The 20,277-nt window shown below is 35.0% G+C and overlaps 2 protein-coding genes across 2 annotated transcripts in view; both read left to right on the forward strand.

The window, feature by feature from the left end:
* The window catches only part of LOC136037384 (IWS1-like protein), a 438,978-nt gene that overhangs the window by 205,463 nt on the left and 213,238 nt on the right, over positions 1-20,277 (forward strand). The window lies entirely within an intron of this gene.
* On the forward strand, positions 4,062-19,100 carry LOC136037380 (protein CWC15 homolog B-like). Its single transcript, XM_065720110.1, has 4 exons — positions 4,062-4,275; positions 13,616-13,806; positions 15,275-15,387; positions 18,718-19,100. The coding sequence occupies exons 1-4, from the start codon at positions 4,157-4,159 to the stop codon at positions 18,961-18,963; spliced, it is 669 nt and encodes a 222-aa protein (XP_065576182.1). The 5' UTR covers positions 4,062-4,156; the 3' UTR covers positions 18,964-19,100.

A 20,277-nucleotide genomic window follows, 5' to 3' on the forward strand; every position in this document is an offset into this window, starting at 1 on the left:
ACAACCTCACCCTCAAAAGGCCCTGTCAAGATTGTGGTCTCTATTAGGTTTTCCATTGTTTTTTTTTTACTGCAAGTCACGTGCCATTACAAAGCTTTGGTGGGTTGATATTTCTTAAAAGTATTATTGGTACGCCTATTTTTAGTTGTAAACCTGAAAGTTATCGCCTGGCATTCAGGTACAGCCCAGTCGATGATTATAGCTTGAGTAGATGTGTTCAAATCGGGACAATGTCTAAAATCTGTCCCTATTGCAAGGCCTTGAAATTCAATGGTGAAACAATGGGAATGTATTGCGCCTCAGGAAAAGTTAAACTTCCTCTATTGGCTGCACCACCAGAGCCATTGAAGACTTTCCTTACTGGAACTACGTCAGAATCTAAGCGTTTTTTGTCACAAATCACAAAATACAACTCATGTTTCCAAATGACGTCGTTTGGAGCCCAAATCGAAAATCCAGATCAATTTATGTCTACTTTCAAAGTAAAAGGGCAAATTTATCACAACTACCTGCTGATTTCTGTAATTTAGTGACGTCCAAAAATGAATTGATTGAAAAAGTATTTCCGAATATTCTAAAAAATTATAAAAATAATAAATGGCTAAGTGAAAGAGCGATTCTCGCACCCAAAAATATAGACGTCCACGAAATCAACAATATTATTTTGACCAAGATTCGAGACCAGGCAGTCCTTTACAAGTCAGTCGTCACAGTTTTGGAACCAAATGAAGCGGTTAATTATCCATCTGAATTTTTAAATTCCGTGGATCTTTCAGGGTTTCCACCACACGTGCTACAACTAAAAATAGGCGTACCAATAATACTTTTAAGAAATATCAATCCACCAAAGCTTTGCAATGGCAAACGACTTGCGGTAAAAAAAAAACAATGGAAAACCTAATAGAGGCCACAATCTTGACAGGGCCTTCTGAGGGTGAGGCTGTTCTTATTCCTCGCATTCCCATGATTCCAACGGATCTGCCTTTTCAATTTAAAAGATTGCAATTCCCAATTCGATTAGCATTTGCAATCACCATTAACGAAGCTCAAGGTCAATCATTAGAAAAATGTGGTATAGATCTTAATACTGATTGTTTTTCCCATGGACAATTGTACGTTGCATGTTCGAGGGTCGGTAAACCTGACAATCTATTTATATGCAGCGACAATTGGACAGCGAAGGATGTTGTATATTCGCAAGTTTTACGCAGTTAATTTGTATTGTATCTATCCATCTATCTATCTATATAAAAACGAGTTGTGTGTATGCATGTTTGTTTGTTTGTAAAAAGAGCGTTTGCATATGACGTCATTATTAGTACATACGGCTTTGTATATGCACAGACAATGGGAAAGCCAAGAATGTTGTATATTCGCAATTTTTACTTAGTTTGAAACACATATATAAATCTATCTATATTCACAGGTGGGACACAGGGACACAACTACAATGGCGCGTAAGTAATATGGCGCGTAACGACTTACGCGCGCGGGGGGGCTTGGGGGAGCGCGAAGCGCCCCACCAACTAGGTGTTGGGGTGGCGCGAAGCGCCACCCCAACAGCTAGTATATATATATATTTAACTACGTAAAACTTGCGAATATACAACATTCTTTGCTGTCCTATGGTCTGTCCATATAAATAGATTGTCAGGTTTACCAACTCTTGAACATGCAACATAATAATTGTCCATGGGAAAACAATCCGTTTTCATATCTATACCGCATTTTTCTAACGATTGCCCTTGAGCTTTGTTGATGGTGATTGCTAATCGTTGTGTATACGTAATTCGGCATTAATCAACCTAGAACTGTACTAGGATAGTAGAAATGCACAAACACAGGAAATGCACTGTGCCCGATCACACTCTAGCCTTGATCACTGCACAAGCTTTGATACTCTACGGATATTTTAGCATTCATATAGACAAAGAAAAGAGATATTGTGGATACTTCACCTTATATTTACAAATCTGTATCCCTTCAATATTAATGATCAGTTCTCCCTGTGCAAATGGTTTGCAGAAGTATAAAATTCGTAGTTAGAGTCATACAAATGGCCCTTATGTCTTGCTACTCTAGTCTCTCTGTTAGCTAGCATCAAAGTCTCGTACAGCCTATTATACTGCAATTTGGTTTCATCAAACGCTCTAGTTCAGTTAAATTTGTGTTGATTTGGATACTGTAAATTACATGAAAAACGCCGAACAGGCAGTAGGTCCTAGTGAAAGAGCTTGTTCATAAATTTGTCAGCTTATTATTAGGAGGGCTAGACCCACTATCAGCGGGTCGAGGCTCAGGCCTTCAAAGCCCATTGTCAGCTTAGGTGTAGCGCAAAACCTAAGTCAAAGAAAGTCCATAGCATAAGTTTCATTGCTTCGAATTGGAATTGCTTACAAATACCTGTCTAGGAAAATGTTTTTGAATCGCAAGTGTTGAGTGCGATCTGTAACGACTCTTGCTCTTTAACTCTGAAACCGCCGAACGAACGGAAGCTTGTTGCTAATTCTTCGGTACTTGGTGCCTCGTGTGCTAATACTATATTGTAAAAACCCTGGATTCAACTTTATCTTGAATTATTTTCCATTGTTCATTATGCTCTTCGTTCAAAGTTCTCGATTTTTTTGTCTTAGGGTTTGCCCCATAAAGTATCAAACCAAATATTAATCCTACATCTTCAAATGACATAATGTCAGCAGACTGATTGAAATCTCAGTTTTCTGGTATAGACAGCGTTTACAACCGTAATCTGAATCTGCATTCCAAGGAGTTGCTCTTTGGAATGCAGTATCTGCTGCTATTATTTCGGATTTTTTTTATTCTTTCGTCTCACGTACACTATTAGGGGCTGTGGAAACTTCTTTTTTGGAAAGCATGAAGGATCCTAATTGTTGTATATGGTATAGGGATGTGACAGTTATTTGTAATATTAGCAAGTTATTTGACAGTTTTTTGTATTTTTTTTATTATCAGACTTTGTAGATGCAGTTAATCACAAGTTGAAATCTGTTTGGTTCTCATTGGTTAACAACATGCACACCAAGTCATTTTTGTCACTTCGAGACAATTTCATTTCGTGTAAAGGTGTGTGTCTTACACATATTGGCACTTTGCGTGTCTGGCATGTTTGGTAGTGTCGTCCATTCTCTGGCCCTTTATTTTTGACACAAGATCAAAATTGATGCTTTTGTGCTTTTGGTATTGAAATTCTGTATTATAATTCTTATTTAAAAGCAAAATCAAGCGGTCTAGTTTTTGGAATTATACCTGTTCACAACGGATTTAGGCAAAGAGGGGTTTACTCTACTTATGATTGCAGTGCTTACTTACCCTTAATTTTTCGAGGATGCCTTTCCCTTGTTTTATTACGACTTTTTTATTTATATAATGTCTGCATTTGGTTTAGTTGATAGCGCCAACAACGAGCTGGTATCTTTACACATCCCTAAATTCGAAAACTCGTCACTTAATGATAAGTTAATGTGAACTATTTAAACTGCCACCTTTTCGTTATTATAGTGGCTCGAAATATCGCTTTGTGATTCTTCTTAGCATTGATGCAAAAAAACATATCTTTGAAATCAGTGATAAATTACAAACAGATTACGCTGAGATTGTTGCAAACCATGGCTGTAATTTAAGCAATGTTCTTTTTTGGAACTTTATTTAACGTCTTATGATTACTATATGCATTATAATCTTGCGATCATATGGCTTGCGCGTCTTATTCGTCTATATATGTCTTGTGATTGCTATGACGCTATATCCATTTAATGTTTGGAATATACCCTTGTTTCGGGAAAGTGGTTAGAATGTAATTTGTATTTGCTATTGTTGGTATTACAAAATTGATTTATATTTGCCACACTCCTAACATAATAGAAAACTATCGTTCAATTTATTTTTAATGATATTATGCTTGTTTTCTTTGTACTTTCATCAACAAAAACTTAGATAATTAAATATTTACAGCAATTCATTAATTAAAACACTAGACAAAATCTAGATGTTTCCACGCAGCGGCATCTATTCTAAATAGTTCGTCGGTGTCTGTTTCGCCGTAAAGTATTTAGTGAAGAAATTCTGATAACTACTTATTTATTTGTTTTGATTTGCCTTATTTTGTTGGTAAAAGTAAATCAGCGCACTCAAAAGAATGACAACAGCTGCTCGTCCGACATTTGACCCAGCGAAGGGTGGCAAAAATGACTTATCAGCTCTTTCAAAGCAATACTCAAGCAGGGATTTGCCTGGTCATACAAAACTGAAATACAGGTTTGTTAAACTTTGTTTCAACAACTTTTTATGTAACCCTTCTCTTTGGATTCGCCATGCGTAAAATTCTATTTTTGGGTAAAATTCTAGACAAGCTACTATTTGCAGGTAAGGTGTATTTTAACAGACTATTCAGGTAGCTAAGAAACAAACTTTTTGCTTTTATCAGAACTGTATGGAATATCCAAAGTTAACATGTGTTTGTGTTGGAAATGAACTTTATACCCACCCCCTTACATACCAAGTCAGGGTATATTTCAATTCATATTCAGGGTATATATTTGCATGTTACCTTAAATCACATTGTCCAGCAAAATAAGGATTAAATCCTGTAGAATTGCTGGTTAGTGATGATGATGGTTGGACGTCACAACAGCATCCCACTCAGTTCGCCATGGCTTTGATGACCATTCTCCATCAACAGCTCTTTTAAAGGCAGCTGTGCTGGGGGTAGTGACTGCTTTTTCAGTGAGAGAATTCCACAAACTCACTATTCTATAAGTGAAGAAGTTATTGCGTAGTCTAGTGGCAGCTCTCTTCTGATACAGTTTCTGACTATGCCCCCTAGTTCTGGCAGACTGGTCAAGTTGAAATAGCTTATTTAATGGAGAGTTGTAATTCAGGAGCTTATGCGTCATGATAATATCACCCCTTTTACGTCTGTAGACAAGAGTGGGGAGTTTCAGCCTCTTCAGACAGGATGAGTAGTTTAAATATTTGCATCCCTCAATTGCTTTTGTAGCCCATCTCTGAACTGTTTCTAACTTCTGCTGGTCACCTTTGTTGAGGGGGCTAGCAATACACATGCCAAACTCCAAATTAGGCCTGACCAATGCCTTATATAATTTAGTCATCACCATAGGTGACCTGCTAGTGATTGTTCTTTTTATAATGCCCAGGGTTTGGAGTGCTTTGGCTATGGCTGTCTGTGTGTGTATAGTGAATTTTAATTCATTATCAACTATGACACCCAAGTCTCTCTCCACTTCAGATGACATAATAGTCTGCCTTGATCCATCCATCCCTAACATATGATAAGGGCATTCCTCATTTTTCTTTCCAAAGTGGATTGTTTGACATTTGTTTACATTGAATTCAAGCCTCCACAAAGTTGCCCAATGGGAAAGTGCCCACAGGTCATTCTGCATAGAGGCTCTCTTATTGGGTGTATCAACAGTTCCAATGAGTTTGGAGTCATCAGCATAAAGACTTATTTTATTTTTGACTGTGGTTGGTGCATCATTAATATAAATGTTGAATAAAGTTGGTCCCAAGATGGTTCCCTGGGGCACTCCACTTAATACTTCCACCTCTTCTGAAAAGAATACCTGTCCTTTTTTTCCAAATATTTTCACCCTTTGCTTTCTCCTGGAGAAAGCAAAGGCTGAATATTTAAACTACTTTCTTCTCACATTAGTGAGAAGAGAGGGGGTAAAGCTAATTTCTGATACAAACAAAAGTAAAATTATAGCAAACCATATAACTGGCTTTCATATAAAGTCAATATATCACTTGATGCCTTTTTTATGCTAAAAAAAAATACAATAATCACTTCTACCCCAAATTCAGATTTAAGCACTTTTTGAGCTCTTAAAAATGACCTAAATATGAGGTATAAAAAGGTTAAAAACATTTGTCTCAAACTTTAAAACATTGATCTCAAACTTACTGTTTCATTATAGATCCAGTTCTTTAATGTCAAATAATCCACAAGCACTGATTTTCCAACATTAATTTGGATAAATTAATTTTACCAATGTTATGGCATTTTTTTCTTTGTGCTGAGAAAATGTAGTATTATTTTGTCAAAAACAGCATAGAGAAGACATGTATTATTTTGTCATAAATGATAAGTTAGTTACATGAACTGTCATAATTTTTTGAAAATTTATCATTTTTGAGAGCTAAAAAAGTGCTTAAATATCAATTTGAGGTACAAGCAATTATTATATTTGTAAAGAGCATAAAAAAGGCATCAAGCAGTATATTCACTTTATACAAAAGCCAATTATATGGTTTGCTATAAATTTACCCAAATGAATATTAAATTTGATCCAGGATGTAATTCTGACTATAGATGTAAATTTGAAATTTACCACCATATCCCTGATTTGCAAGTATAAATAGCCTTAATTGCCATATATTAGGGTATCATTTCTATCACAAATTCAAATTTAAGCACTTTTTGAGCTCTTAAAAATAGTAAATTTTCAATCAAAGTATAAGTTATCAGTTGTTTTCAACAGAATAGTACTACTTTTTCTCAGTGCTGTTTTCTTGGCTGTTTTCAACAAAATGATAATGTCTTATGATTACTATATACATGATCTTGATATGATCATATATATGATCTTGCAATCATATGGCTTATGTGTCTTATTTGTCTATATAAGTCTTGTAATTACTCTAATGCTATACCCATTTTATGGGAAAGTGGCAAAGTACCATACAGCCTAAGTCCCCTTGTTTTGTGAAAGTGGTTAGAATGTAATTTGTATTTGCTATTCTTGGTATTACATAATTCTTTTATATTTGCCACACTCCTAGCATAATAGAAAACTATTGTTCAATTTATTGCTAATGATATTATGCTTTTTTCCTTTGTACTGTTGTCAACATAAACTTACATATTTAATATTTACCTCAATTCATTAATTAAATCATGCTCAGCATGCTCAAAAGAATGACAACAGCTGCTATAGATGCTAACCTCACTCTTTATGCTAAAGTTTGACTCTTTGCCACAATTCTACTTTTTAAAACAATTAAAAACTTTAGCACAAAGAGCGAGGGATTGTAGAGGGGACAACCCATTTCATATACGGAGTGATTTCTGTTCATTTTAAGTTTTAATGTCACTCCTTACTTTCAGCTAAAAAAAATTTGTTTTATTTTATTTAATATAGCACTAAAAATGGCACTTTTGGTGCCACTTCTTAAGTGGAAAAGCTTTGAAGTAATAAAATTGTACAATTGTAATAATTATGGTCAGCCAGTCTGATTATGTCAATCTTTTATCTAGGACTTGTGCTCATTCTTCCCACCAAGTTTCATACCAATCTCTCCACTGTAAATGTTTTCCAAAATTTCTTGTTTCCCCCTCCAGCTCCCCCAACATCACTGGATACAGTCAGGATTCAAAATAAGATCTCTGAGACATGAGGTTCTTCTAAATATCAAATTTCATTGAGAACCAATCACCTGTTTGTAAGTTAGAAATACCTCTAATTTTTTTGAATTTTTCCTCTCCCTCCAGTCCCCCCCCCAGATGGTTGAATTGGGGAAACAGCTGTTATCGAATCAATTTGTGCAAGTCCCTGACACGCCTACCAATTTTCATTGTCCTAGGACATCCAGAAGCACTGAACTTGCCAAAGAACTGGAAATCCCCCTGACTCCCCCAAAGAGAGCAGATCCATTCCAATTATGTCAATCATGTATCCAGAACTTGTGCTTATTCTTCCCATCAATTTTCATCCTGATCTCTCCCCTCTAAGCATTTTCCAAGATTTCTTGTTTCCCTTCAACTCCCCAAAATGTCACTGGATCTGGTCGGGGTTTAAAATGAAAGCTAAAAGCACAAGATCCTTCTAAATATCAAATTTCATTCTTTATAAGTTGTTTTAACCTGTAAACCTGTTTGTAAGTTAAAAATACCTCATTTTTTCTAACTTCTTCTGAATTACTCTCTGTCCCCCAACTCCCCCAAAGAGAGCAGATCCAGTCCAGTTATGTCAATCATGTATCTTGGACTTGTGCTTGCTCTTCCCAACTAGTTTCATTCTGATCATTCTGCTTTAAATTTTTTCCAAGACTCCCCCCCCCCAACTCCCCCCAATGACACTGGATCTGGTTGGGATTTAAAATAAGAGATCTGAGTTTTTAAGTCCTTCTAAATATGAAATTTTATTTTAAGGTCCAATTATTCCTTTGTAAGTTTAAAATACCTCATTTTGCCTAATTTTTCAGAATCAACCCTCCCCCCAACTCCCCCAAAGAGAGCAGATCCATTCCGGTTATGTCAATCATGTATCAAGGATTTGTGTATATTTTTCTCACCAAATTCCATCCTGATCCATCCAGTCTAAGCGTTTTCCAAGATTTTAGGCTCCCCTTCCCCAACTCCCCCCAATGTCACCGGATCCGGTTGGGATTTAAAATAAGAGCTCTGAGACACAATATCAATCTAAATATTAAATTTCATTAAGATCTGATCGCCCATTTGTAAGTTAAAAATACTTCATTTTTTCTAATTTTTCAAAATCAACCACCACCACCCCACTCTCCCCCAGATGGTTGAATCAGGGAAATGATTATTTTTAATTTAATTTCGTTCAGTTGCTGATACTCCTGCCAAATTCCATTGTCCTAGCTTATCTGGAAGTGCCTAAACTAGCAAAACTAGAACTGGCAGACAGACTGACTGACAGAAGTGGCATAACAAGCTTTTAAATAAGCCCTTGGACAACTTTCTATGGTGTTTTGTTGCCCTACTAATAACAAAGAAAAAGAGATCAGTGCTGCCCATGCAAACTGCAATTTTTCTTGTTTTTTGAACTTGGGCTGTAAGTTTCTTGTTTAGGATTTCAAAAATGGTGTTCTTTTGTTTTGCTATGATGCTATTTTTGAATGATATCAGGCTCTTTTTAAAAATTTCTTCAAACTTATTTTCAAAATAACATTTTCATATTAAGACTAACCAAAATCAGGTTCCATCTCCAAATCAGCAACAAATGGCAATTTTTTCTTGCAAGACAGTTTTTTTATAAATGTATAAAATTATACATAATATTCTTTCAAATACTTTTCCACACATTAACTAAAAGGTAACAAATCTGTGGTTCCTTGTTTGTTACTTATCCTATCTTCATTTAGGTATCATTATTGATAAAAGTCTACTTCCAAATTTTCAGGAATTTCAGTTCTTTCCAGGATGATTTTAGAATAGACTGTTTTCTGGTATTTTTTGTAATATATTTCAATTCTTCTTTTGTCAAAAGACATCAATTGTTACACTACTTTCCTTAAAGATTATTCATGTGCTTGTTTTTTCTTGTTCTTTGTTATTTCTTGTTCTCTGTTATTCATATTCTCTATGAATTTATTAACTTGAGTGGTGAGTTTTCTAAATTGAAATTGGCTTAATATATCTCCCATGCTTCCTTCTTGGATGTCGTTATTACTTTAAATTTTTGAGTTTCTATTCTAGCTTATAGAATTTTCATTTGGTGGTATTAGTTTCCCTCTTTGCTTCTTCACATGCATATTCCTCCAAGGAGTGTATATATTTTGTTGCTCATGCCTAATTTTTTTTTTTACATTGTTCTCATCAACTTTTAACATTTCATTTGGAATAGTTGTATTTTTTTCTTCTATATTCCTAGTTTTGCTAATGTTTTCGTAAATTCTAGCTTTTTCTTAATGTTTTTGGAAATAATCCCAACTCATTATGGGACAATTCATTCCTGGTTAGGTTTCACTGTATTTCCACTGTCTTAATATTCCTTCTATCTCTACTGCTATGCAATTATGATCACTAACTAGTGTTTCTTGTTCTATCACTTTAACCTTGGAATTTCAAAGATAGTTTCCAAATTGGAGTCTATTGTTGCTTGGGAGCTTGCTGATGGAGTTAGCCTTGTTTGTAGACTTTTTGTGTTAGCATAAATCATTATCCATAAGAATATCAAATATGTTGGTCCCTGGATTGCTCTGCAATGGGCAATTACTGTTAAGCAGATGATGGGCATTTAGATCCCCAAATATGGAACAATCTATCGTATGGAATACTAATATAAATCAATGTCAAACCTCACCTATTATGATAGAACCCGAAGGATTATACATATAAAGAATAATAAATGATTTACTCTAGTAGTATAACCTGTACATCTGCCACTACCAAATCAACCTCCCTTCAACTCAAAATGTTTGGGATACTTAAAATTAAAGCTCTTAAAATAGAATGAATTCTTTATGCCTATCATAGTCCCTTCTCCTTTTCCAGCTGTCTTCTGTCTTTTCTAGTGACATTAAACTCTTATAATTTGCTTTACTCTTGAATTGAGCTATGGATTTTTCTGGGAGAAAATTTCTACTCCATGTTCCTGAGCTTATTCTATGTATACTTTTATTTTATTGTGTGGAAATAATTGACAGTTCCATGTTTAATGTGTTTTAATCAGTATTGTTCATTGAAAGTGGTCCCAATCACTGTAGTCCTTTCATCATTTAATTGTTCTCCTGTAAGGGTCTGAATTACACTGCTTAGCTTGGGTACACTTTCTCTGGCTAATAGGCTATTTGTGTCAAAAACTTGAGGAGGTATGGTCATTGCTGTTTGACTTGTGTTGATGCTTTCTTTGTCTCACTGCTATAGTTTGGACATCCTGTATGTTGGATGGTTTGTTGATTTTTGTGGCTAGATTTGTACAATGCCTCTACACAACTTCTAGAAGTTACAGTAGCTCTCACAATTTTCATTTGTTGCTACTCCCCAATGTCTGTTATAGTTCAATGTTGTTGTTTTACTTTCGGAGTTTTGATGTTGTGTGGTTTTCGCCACAGTTGATACATAAATATTGCATTTTTCCATTGATTTTAGTTTCCAACTTAAGTGGGGAGTGTTCTTATATGTGAGTTTTTGCATATCTGACACAAATTGGAATTAATGAACAATAATTATTCTTCCCATTTCCAAACTTCTGGCATTGAAAACATGTTTTTATTCTTGAAAATCCCTGGTGCTGCCATCAAACTACAACCATTTATGGTACAAGACTGTACAGCCAAGAATGGTACAACCATTTGGGCAGTTCTTCTTCCTTAAAGACAACCATTATTATTATTAATTTGATAATAAAGTCAATGGTAGGTTCCAGAACTCAATTATAACATTAGCGATTACTAGTAACAAACTAAGGAGTGACTAGACGCAATCGTAACCAAAACTCTTAAAAAACGAAAATTTTGATATCTCTATATACATAAAAAAAATTGGCTTATTATGCTTATTCCAAATATATAGGATTCACAGAGCTTAATTTTACCCATTAAAGGCTACAAGTCAGAAAAAATTTGCCTGATTTTTGAAAAAAAGGGAAATCACATCATCAGATTCAGCATATCAAAGAATCTTACTTTAGAGATTTCAAGCTCCTGTCTTAGAAAATGTGGAATTTTGGCTTTTTTTTGTCAAAAGAAAGATCATGGATGCATGTTTTTTTCCAGGGGTCATTTTATTAAACTATTGGTCCTAGAACATCAAGAGGGGGTTCATTTGAATGGGAATTAAAAGTTGTAGAGGCCTTTTTAAGTGACAAAAAGATTGGAGGGAAACTAGCCCTCCTCCCATGTCCCTCTTCTCCTTAAAATCATTTGATCAAATTTCAGAGATAGGCATTTTGTTCAGCATAGTTGAAAGGTCCTAAAATTATGCCTTTGGAGATAAAATAACCCCCCACAGCCCCTGGGGATAAGTCATTAAGTTACAGAATTTGCCCATTGTTACATAGAGTATTTGTTATTGGGAAGTATACAGTCATTTTTGCGGTGGATTTTGTGCTTAGGATTAATTTTCTGTGTGGAGGGAAATTCTTACACTGGGAGGATTTGACAGAATTCTTATACAAAGTTCCTTTTATTTATCTTAACTTTCTTGTCTGCCAACTCAATTCTGCATATGGAGATGTTCTGGAGGAAATTTAAAGCTTGTTTTGATTTTGGTAAAAAAAAATCCATGGAAGGGAGACTTCCAGAGTGATCAAAAAAACGATTAGAACTTAGTTTTTTTTGAAATGAAAGTATGCCAAAGATAATTTTTCATTGTCAGCATGGCTGAATTATCAGCAAGAAATTTCATGTAGGAGGGGTTCTGAAAGGTTGGAATTGTCCAGAAGGAATTTTAAGAGAGTGGGGGTACATTTTTCATAGGAGAGACTTTCCAATGAGTAGTTTCCTGTGAGGGTAGGGGATCTGTCATAGAGTGTGATTCAGATTTACTCACATTATTTGTAAAAGGAGGAATTTAATATAAAGAAGCAAGTTTTTGCAACTGAAAGCAAGGAACAACATTACAACTAAAAAGAAACATAAATTATTCTGTAAAAATTTAAATTAAAAATGTTGAATGCTGAAGCAAACACCCCTAAACAAGTACATTTATTCTGAAAGATGAAAAAAGTACATTTATTATAAAAGATGAAAAAAGGTAGATACAGAAGTTTTTATTATGTGTTAGAACTTAAAATTATGTGTTAACATGGAAGGGAATAGGGGCTATCAGCCCCATGATATCCAAACTATTTCTGCTCTTGTCAAGTTTTGTCATTGGTCTTTATTTCCCCATATTTATTTTTTTTTAATGCAGTCAAATTTCAGTGTTGCCAAAGTTATGTGATAAAATGAACCAATTTTTTCAACCATAAGGGATTGTTTGGTACCTCCTGAAAATTAGTTTGAAAACCTTACAGACCAAGGAGACAACAGTAAAATAAGAAAGAAGAAGATAATCTTTTGTATTTTGTGTGGTAAATATGGAAACCCTTCTTTTTGAATATTTTTACCAGAAGTGACTGCATGATAATTTTGAAATAAGTAAAATTGGACCAGGTATCAAAGCTAAAAATGAGAAATAGGACGTAATATACCAAAATGTGATGTAAAATTTGATTTGGACCATTGAATTTTAAGGTGTACTGTATTATACTAGGACTTCTAAATTGTACCAAAACAGTACAATTGTATAGCATTGGCAACTTTGTCAGAGTTATTTTGTGTGAAGTTTGTAAGTAAGAGACATATTTAGCAGTCCATTTTTAGTTGGGACAGCATTTTTTAGTGGGAGATAGAGGGTGGGCTTAAATTAAGATATATTTGTAATAGATAACTTATGCAAAAATAAATAGGCTTATAAACACAGTCATTTTCCACAGTAGGGTTTTAAGGTACAAACAAAAATAAAAAATTAGGTATTTACTTCTTGGAAAAAGCTCTTTTTATGTACCACCCTCTCTACCCAAACATATGGAAGTCCCTGATTCTTATTTGACAGATGGTTAGGGTGAAAGATACCCTCCAGTTTAAGGAAATATTTTTAATTGAGAGTCAGTGAGTGGCTTGACTTTGGGAATCGTATTCTTTAGGTCTATTACTGTCTTTAAATAGTTAAAATTTGTTAGTCTCCATACTGTGGGCCATGGAGCCTTATGGAGACCATTGGAATAGTGCTCTTGTAAATATTTGTTGCAATAATAAAAGGAACTGGAGTGAAAAATGCTCCTGGACATGGGGTTCACTTCAAACTGTGAAATTGAACTAATGTTTTGCATATTTTTCGTAGAGAGCCAGGTCAAGGCACAAATGAAGAGGTTAGAAGCCGTGATTTTCGTAGAGACTTGGAAGAAAGGGAAAGAGTAGCAAGCAGAGATAAAGAACGAGGAAGAGGAGCAGAGAGAGATCGCAGAGCAATTGAACCTGCTCCTGCTGCAAAACGATCCCGGCAGGAAGCTATTCAGGCCAGTATAGATGCAGGTATGGAAACGAAAACATAAGGAAATAATTCATGTGGCAGCTTATGCTTGTACCTTTTCCAGGGAATTTCGGGAATATACTAAATATTGAGAATATGTGTACACAAGTTAAGCATGTCAAATATATTAAATACAGGATAGATATTTACTCTGCAAATGAAAAATTCGTATGGTATGCATCCACATAGGCATGAATTTAGATTGGAAAGGAGGAGGGGTTCAACTTTCTAAAAAAATAGACATATTATATAGAGAATATAAGCAACTATTGGAATAGTCATATACGTCTTGAGATTTGTAGGGGGAGGGAACATTGAACTAAACTCCCTATGTTGATTCTTACCTGACTTTACATCAAACTTGACATTTGTTGTTTGCAAGGTAGAAGTTGGTCAAAAGAAGAAATATAAATTTTCAAGCTCATGCAAATAAATCTGCTTATTCATGGTTTAGTGGGATTTTATAATGTTTTGTTGAAGTGCATTTTATTTTTTCTCTTTTTTCACTCTATACTGTGTCTTTTACTAATTACTTCCTCCTATGCTCGCTGCCACATAAGGGTCCAACAGTGCCTCTCCGCAACAGCTTGTGAAGAGCTTGTGGCCACAAGTTGTTCGAAGTTGCCACTAATGTAGCGCTCAAAGCATCAGCCAAGCATCGGTTTCTGTCGTCCACGTCTTCCAATATTAGGCGTGAGGACAGGACCAGAAATGATGGGGAAGCCTGCCATCACCCATGCAAACCATGTGGCTCAATCTGCATCTTCTATTTTTTTTTTTTTTTTTTTTTTTTTTTTTTTTTTTTTTTTTTTTTTTTTTTTTTTGACAATCAATGTTAAGTTTTTTCATAAACGAAAGTGTTCGTAATTCTGTCAAACCATTGCATATCCAGAATGTGCTGAAGGCAATTCTGGATATTCAATGTGTGCATCCACACATGAGTACATTACTAATGTGTCTGTTACTTTTTTTATTTATTATTATTTATCTATTGATAGGTGATAAATCTCTAATAATAATAGTACCTGTCCTACCTTCTTAAAAAATTCTTGTCAAAAAAATCCCTGTTCTACCTAAAAAAGTTGCTTATATCCTACTTATTTATGCTTCTAGGCTTTGGCAAGCTAGTTTGCGTGATAACTGCTGGACTCTAGTCTGAGTTTGACCTTTCTTTTATAGTTAAGACTTATATTCACATAGTACAGGGATTGTTTTTTTTATTATTATTTTCTCTAAATATGACAGCCATTTAGTTGGAATTTATTCTTGAGTTATGACAGTCTGTATCAATAAAACGATTCTGATTCTGAATATGTTTAAATGCATCCTCTTTTTTGTATAATCCTACTCTAGTTTCTTTCCTTTTCATTAAACCATTATTCGCATTCAGCTTTTTTGCTTTCTTCTCATAATTAGAGAGAGCTTTCTATTCTTGCTTGCTTGTTTTACTTCAATTTGCTTTCTTTTCAGATGACCGTGATTCGGATTCAGATTCCAGTGATTCAGATGAAGACGACACTGCTGAACTTATGGCTGAGCTTGCGCGTATCAAAGCAGAAAGAGCTGCTGAAGCGATAAGAAAGGTCATTATGTCATTTTATGTTGAGCTATGTTATTTAAGTTTTATTTATGTTATCTTAGGTCATTTATGTTGAATACTAACAAAGTGGGATGTTATTTTTTTGTGAAAAAATTGTTATACCAACGCATAGACAATAAGTAAATATAACAAAAATATTCAATGATCTCTTAGACCACACAGTCTTTCTGTTTACAATTAAAACGAAATGAAAATACTAGAAAACGTGTAGAATTTTTTAAATAAAACTGTAAAACAAGACTTGTGCAGATATTTTGGATGAGTAGGGTTAAGGCCTCATTCAAGTGCTGGTCTATATTAATCGCTAATTAAGAAAACAGTCTTCCTTTTCTCCTTCTGTCTTTATTTTCTTCTTTTTTTTAAGGTTTGTATTGGTGATTTCTCTTTTCGTTATATAAAAAAATGTAAGAAAAACACAATTGGTATCAAACAGAGGTTAGCAACTGGTTTTGTATTAAATTAAGATTTAAGCATCGTTATGTTCTATCCCCCTTTATATGGATCATTTTGATGGACTTCGTCTTAAGGAGCACTGGAAAGACAATGGGAGACCTTGGAATCAAGTGGGGAGGAAAAACTCTCGTGGACTTAGATTATGCTGATGATTAAAAGTGTGAGCAAACTGAATGAACTTTTAGAGGTTTTGTGAGTTCAGGGTGCCAGAATACGTTTGAAAATTAATGTTAAGAAGACTAGGTCACTATGACTAGGAATAAGTGAAGATGAAAAGGTGACACTGGGTAACAAAAAGATTGCTCAGGTCGTCAGCTTCACTTACCTTGGTAGCATTATTAGTAAAGACGTCAGGAGCAGTGATGATGTTAACAGTAGAATAGCCAAGGCTCAGAGGGTTTTTCACATTTAAAAAAAGTTTGGAAGAATAGGAAGATAAGTCTGCAAACCAAGATTAGAATGTTGGAAGCTACAGTGATGACAGTGGTCAAAAATGGCTCTGAAGCATGGTCGCTCTGAAAATCAGATGAAAATTTGCTATATGTTTTCCAGAAAAATTGCCTATGGAGTGTCCTGGGTACCTATATGACTGACTCTATTTCAAAAAGTGGGCTGTAAGAAAAATAGGGCTCAATCCCGTTTTCTAGGGCTATAATGAAAGGAAGGTTGAGGTAGCTAGGGCATGCTGTGCAGATGAAATATGACAGATTGCCAAAGATTGTCCTTTTTGACCAATTGTCTAGGGCTAAACGGAAAGCAGGTCGTCCTCGTCTGGGGTGGGAGGACCTCATAAAGAAATATTTAAAGGAAATGGGAGCTTCCTGGGAGCCTGTAAAAAGGGAAATTTTGAATAGATTGGGATGGAGGATGAGCGTGCATAGCTCTGTTGGCCTTAGGCGGCTTGGTACTGCGACGAGTTGTTATTAGTCGTAGTAGTATCAAACAGTCTGTGGCAACGAACTGTAAGTAAGGAGCAACGCGGCTCAATAGTAACCATAACCCTAAAAAACGAATTTTTTATACCAATAGATATATCAAAAGAATCGGATTATTATTTTGATTCCAAATGTATGTAAGATCCGTTAAACTTGAGTTGTGGTCTATAAGTGGTTAGGGTTATAATATCGTGGTTTTAAGCTTTTTATGACTTTTATGAATGCTTATTATTCTGATTAATTAAAATAAAAAAAACCTTTTCCACAAAATAAGCTTTTCAAAGAAAAGTGAAGAACTCAATTAAACCAAAAGGGAGCAAGAATAAAAACAAATAATCTACCAAGCTGAAAACTACCGTAAATTAGCATCGATCAATAAATGAGTCCAAAACGAAAAGAAATTAAAATAAATATTGTTTCTAAGACAACATATGGCCATCTCAAAATTTGGACCTTTCAATCACGTTGATCAAAATGGCTATCTAAAAATTTGGATTGGATTGGTTTGTGGAAATGGTGGCTATAGGAGAGGTGTTAGTTGCCCTCTAATCACTTTCGACTATTAAAAAGGGCACTAGCCCTTTCAATTTTCAATTGAATGAACCCTTTTTTGAAGTTTCTAAGACAACAAATGGCCATCTCAAAATTTGGACCTTTCAATCACGTTGATCAAAATGGCTATCTAAAAATGCGGATTGGATTGGTTTGTGGAAATGGTGGCTGTAGCAGAGGGGTTAGTTGCCCTGCAATCACTTACGACTATTAAATAGGGCACTAGCCCTTTCAATTTTCAATCGAATGAACTCTTTTTGAAGTTTTTAAAACGACAATGGCCATCTCAAAATTTCTATCAGATGCATTTTGGGAAAATATGAGGGCGAGGGGGGGGGGTATCCACCCTTTGATCATTCTGAATCTTAAAAAGGGCACTAGAGCTTTTGACCACCAATCGAATGATCCCCCTCCGCAAGTTTATACAATTTTTTTCTATATATACTTATATGCCCCCATGGTATAACTTACAATCCTTGCCCTGAGGGCTGTAGGAGGATTGTCATCCTCATAGACATAGTTTCTGGCTCTTTCAACTACATTGAACAAAATGGCTATCTCAAAATTTTGATTGGATGTGTTTGAGGAAATGGTGGGCGTGGGAGGGGGGTTAGTTGCCCTCCAATTACTTTCGACTATTATAAAAAGCGCTAGCCCTTTCAGTTTTTTGTCTTTTGCGACAACAAATGGCCATCTCGGAATTCTATCAGATACATTTAGGGAAAATACAAGGTGTGTTAGGGGGGTATCCATCCTCTGATCGTTCTGAATCTTTAAGAGGGCACTAGAACTTCTGACTTCCGATTCAATCTGAAGTTTATACGATCATCATTTCTATATAAACCTTAAATGCCCCCAGGGCATAACTTAAAACCCTTGCCTTGAGGCCTGTTGGGGGGGGGGGGTTGTCATCCTGAAAGACATAATTTTCGGATCTTTCAACTAAGTTGAACAAAATAGCTATCTGAAATTTTTAATTGAACGTGTTTGGGCAAATGGTGGGCGTGGGAGGAGTTTAGTTGCCCTCCAATCAATTTTGACTATTAAAAAGACACTAGCCCTTTCAATTTCCTACCGAATGAGTCCCTTTAGAAGTTTCTGCGACAACTCCTTCGATACTAAGTGCCCTGGTCCAAAGAAAAAAAAATAAATAAAAATACATTGTGCCCACATTGATCTTTACTTAGGCAGCGCTATCGCGCTGCCTATGATGAAAAGTACGGTGACTGCCCTTTATGTCCCCCTAAATCTTGTAATTTTGATCTTTTTTTTTATTATTTCTAGTATTCCCTGCAGAAATCACTTATTATAATTTCTGAGTTTTTGATTTCCTTTTTTTTCTTCTTGTTTCTTTATTTCTTTCTTTCTTTCAGGAAGAACAGCAAAGGCGACATGAGGAGCAAATTAGAACTGAGAATCTTCTTCAAGGAAATCCCTTGCTTCAATATGCTAGCACTGCCACTAAAGCCGATTTCCGCGTTAAAAGACGTTGGGATGATGACGTAGTCTTCAAGAATTGTTCTCGTTCTGAGCCAGAAAAGAAAGATAAAATCTTCATTAATGATTCGCTTCGATCAGAATTTCATCGACGTTTTATGGAAAATATATTAAGTGATTGATAAAGGCTTTACGTCAAGACTAGTGTGTTCTGCAATTGAAAATATGAGATACTTAAAATGTTGTTGTATTGGAAGCAGTGTTTTTTGTTTGTTTTTTTGACAAGAATAAGTTTATAAATAAAAATTGATTCAAAATATTAAGGATCAAAGATTGGAGGCATATAAAGAGTATGCAGTATATGATTGTAATCTTGTATTTTGCCTTAAAAAAAATTTAATTGGTTCGTTGGTGAAAAGAACGAAATGCAATTTGAAAGATTCTTTTTAATCTCAGTTTCATCGAAATTTCTTAAAAAAAAACAAATATATATATATATATTAGTGACTAGCAAAGCACAGTAATGTTTAAGGGGAAGCTTTTTTATTTGTTATTATTTCTTTATTTTAAAATGCAAGCTTGAAGGGCAATAATGAGAGCAGGTATTTTTTTTACAATTCATTTTCATTAATACAAACCAATCAGAAACAATATCTCAAAATTTCGGATTCCAAAAAATAAGACCTTCTCCCCAAATATCTTCTTCTTCTTCCTCGAGCCTTTTCTTGGATGGGTTGCCAACGTAGCGAGAACTAAACGTCACTACCACTTATCAGTGATCTGTCAGTGTCTGCTACCACTACCCAGTGATCTGTTATGATGGATGGTCGAAGCTTCGTGTAGGTCAGTTTTTTAGGAAGTGAGTTGACCGCAAATAGTGTCAGGTTGTCTGGGATGTGGTCTTCCTCTGGGACGCTTCCAGCCATTTGCACTTCGGTCAAAGTTGACAATGAATCAGGCGAGAGTTTGTGGGTACAGATAAATTATTTATGCATATCAATGGAGTGAGCGAGACAAGGGCCTCTGGGACGGGAGGTAGTAATTTGAAGGACTGAAGAATTTCCATGTTGTCAAATCATCTTACTATAATCACTTACTATAAAAATACTATACTATATATATAGTACTATCTGACGTCTTCAGTTTTTAAGGCGTTTCGTTTGGGCGGCATCCAACTTCATCACATGGGCCTGGGAGTTAGTCCATTGAGAAATACAGGGTTGTTTTTTCTTTTTTTTCAAGAAATGATTTTGATGTACTCTTTTTATGACGTAATTTATCTGTGAAAACAAATTCTTGATAAAAAAAAACAATCAAGTTGAATGAAATAAAAAAAATTATTTTTTGTTTTTGTTATAAATGTTATTCTTCATTTCTAAACGGTAGCGCAACATAATAAAAATTCAGAGTGGCTGATAAACATGGGTGAAGATTTCTTCTTTGTTTTTTTTCTTCTTAGTAAATGTGCGACAAATGTCCGGTCACATAAGTTTGTA

The sequence above is a fragment of the Artemia franciscana genome, chromosome 16 (genome assembly GCF_032884065.1).
Source record: "Artemia franciscana chromosome 16, ASM3288406v1, whole genome shotgun sequence".
Classification (NCBI taxonomy): Eukaryota; Metazoa; Arthropoda; class Branchiopoda; order Anostraca; family Artemiidae; genus Artemia; species Artemia franciscana.

What these genes read in the sequence shown, in the direction of transcription:
- LOC136037380 (XM_065720110.1), top strand. Translation starts at nt 4,157, where the DNA reads ATGACAACAGCTGCTCGTCCGACATTTGACCCAGCGAAGGGTGGCAAA. An exon ending in CATACAAAACTGAAATACAG is followed by an intron (nt 4,276 to 13,615) that starts GTTTGTTAAACT and finishes TATTTTTCGTAG; the next exon opens with AGAGCCAGGTCAAGGCACAA. An exon ending in TCAGGCCAGTATAGATGCAG is followed by an intron (nt 13,807 to 15,274) that starts GTATGGAAACGA and finishes CTTTCTTTTCAG; the next exon opens with ATGACCGTGATTCGGATTCA.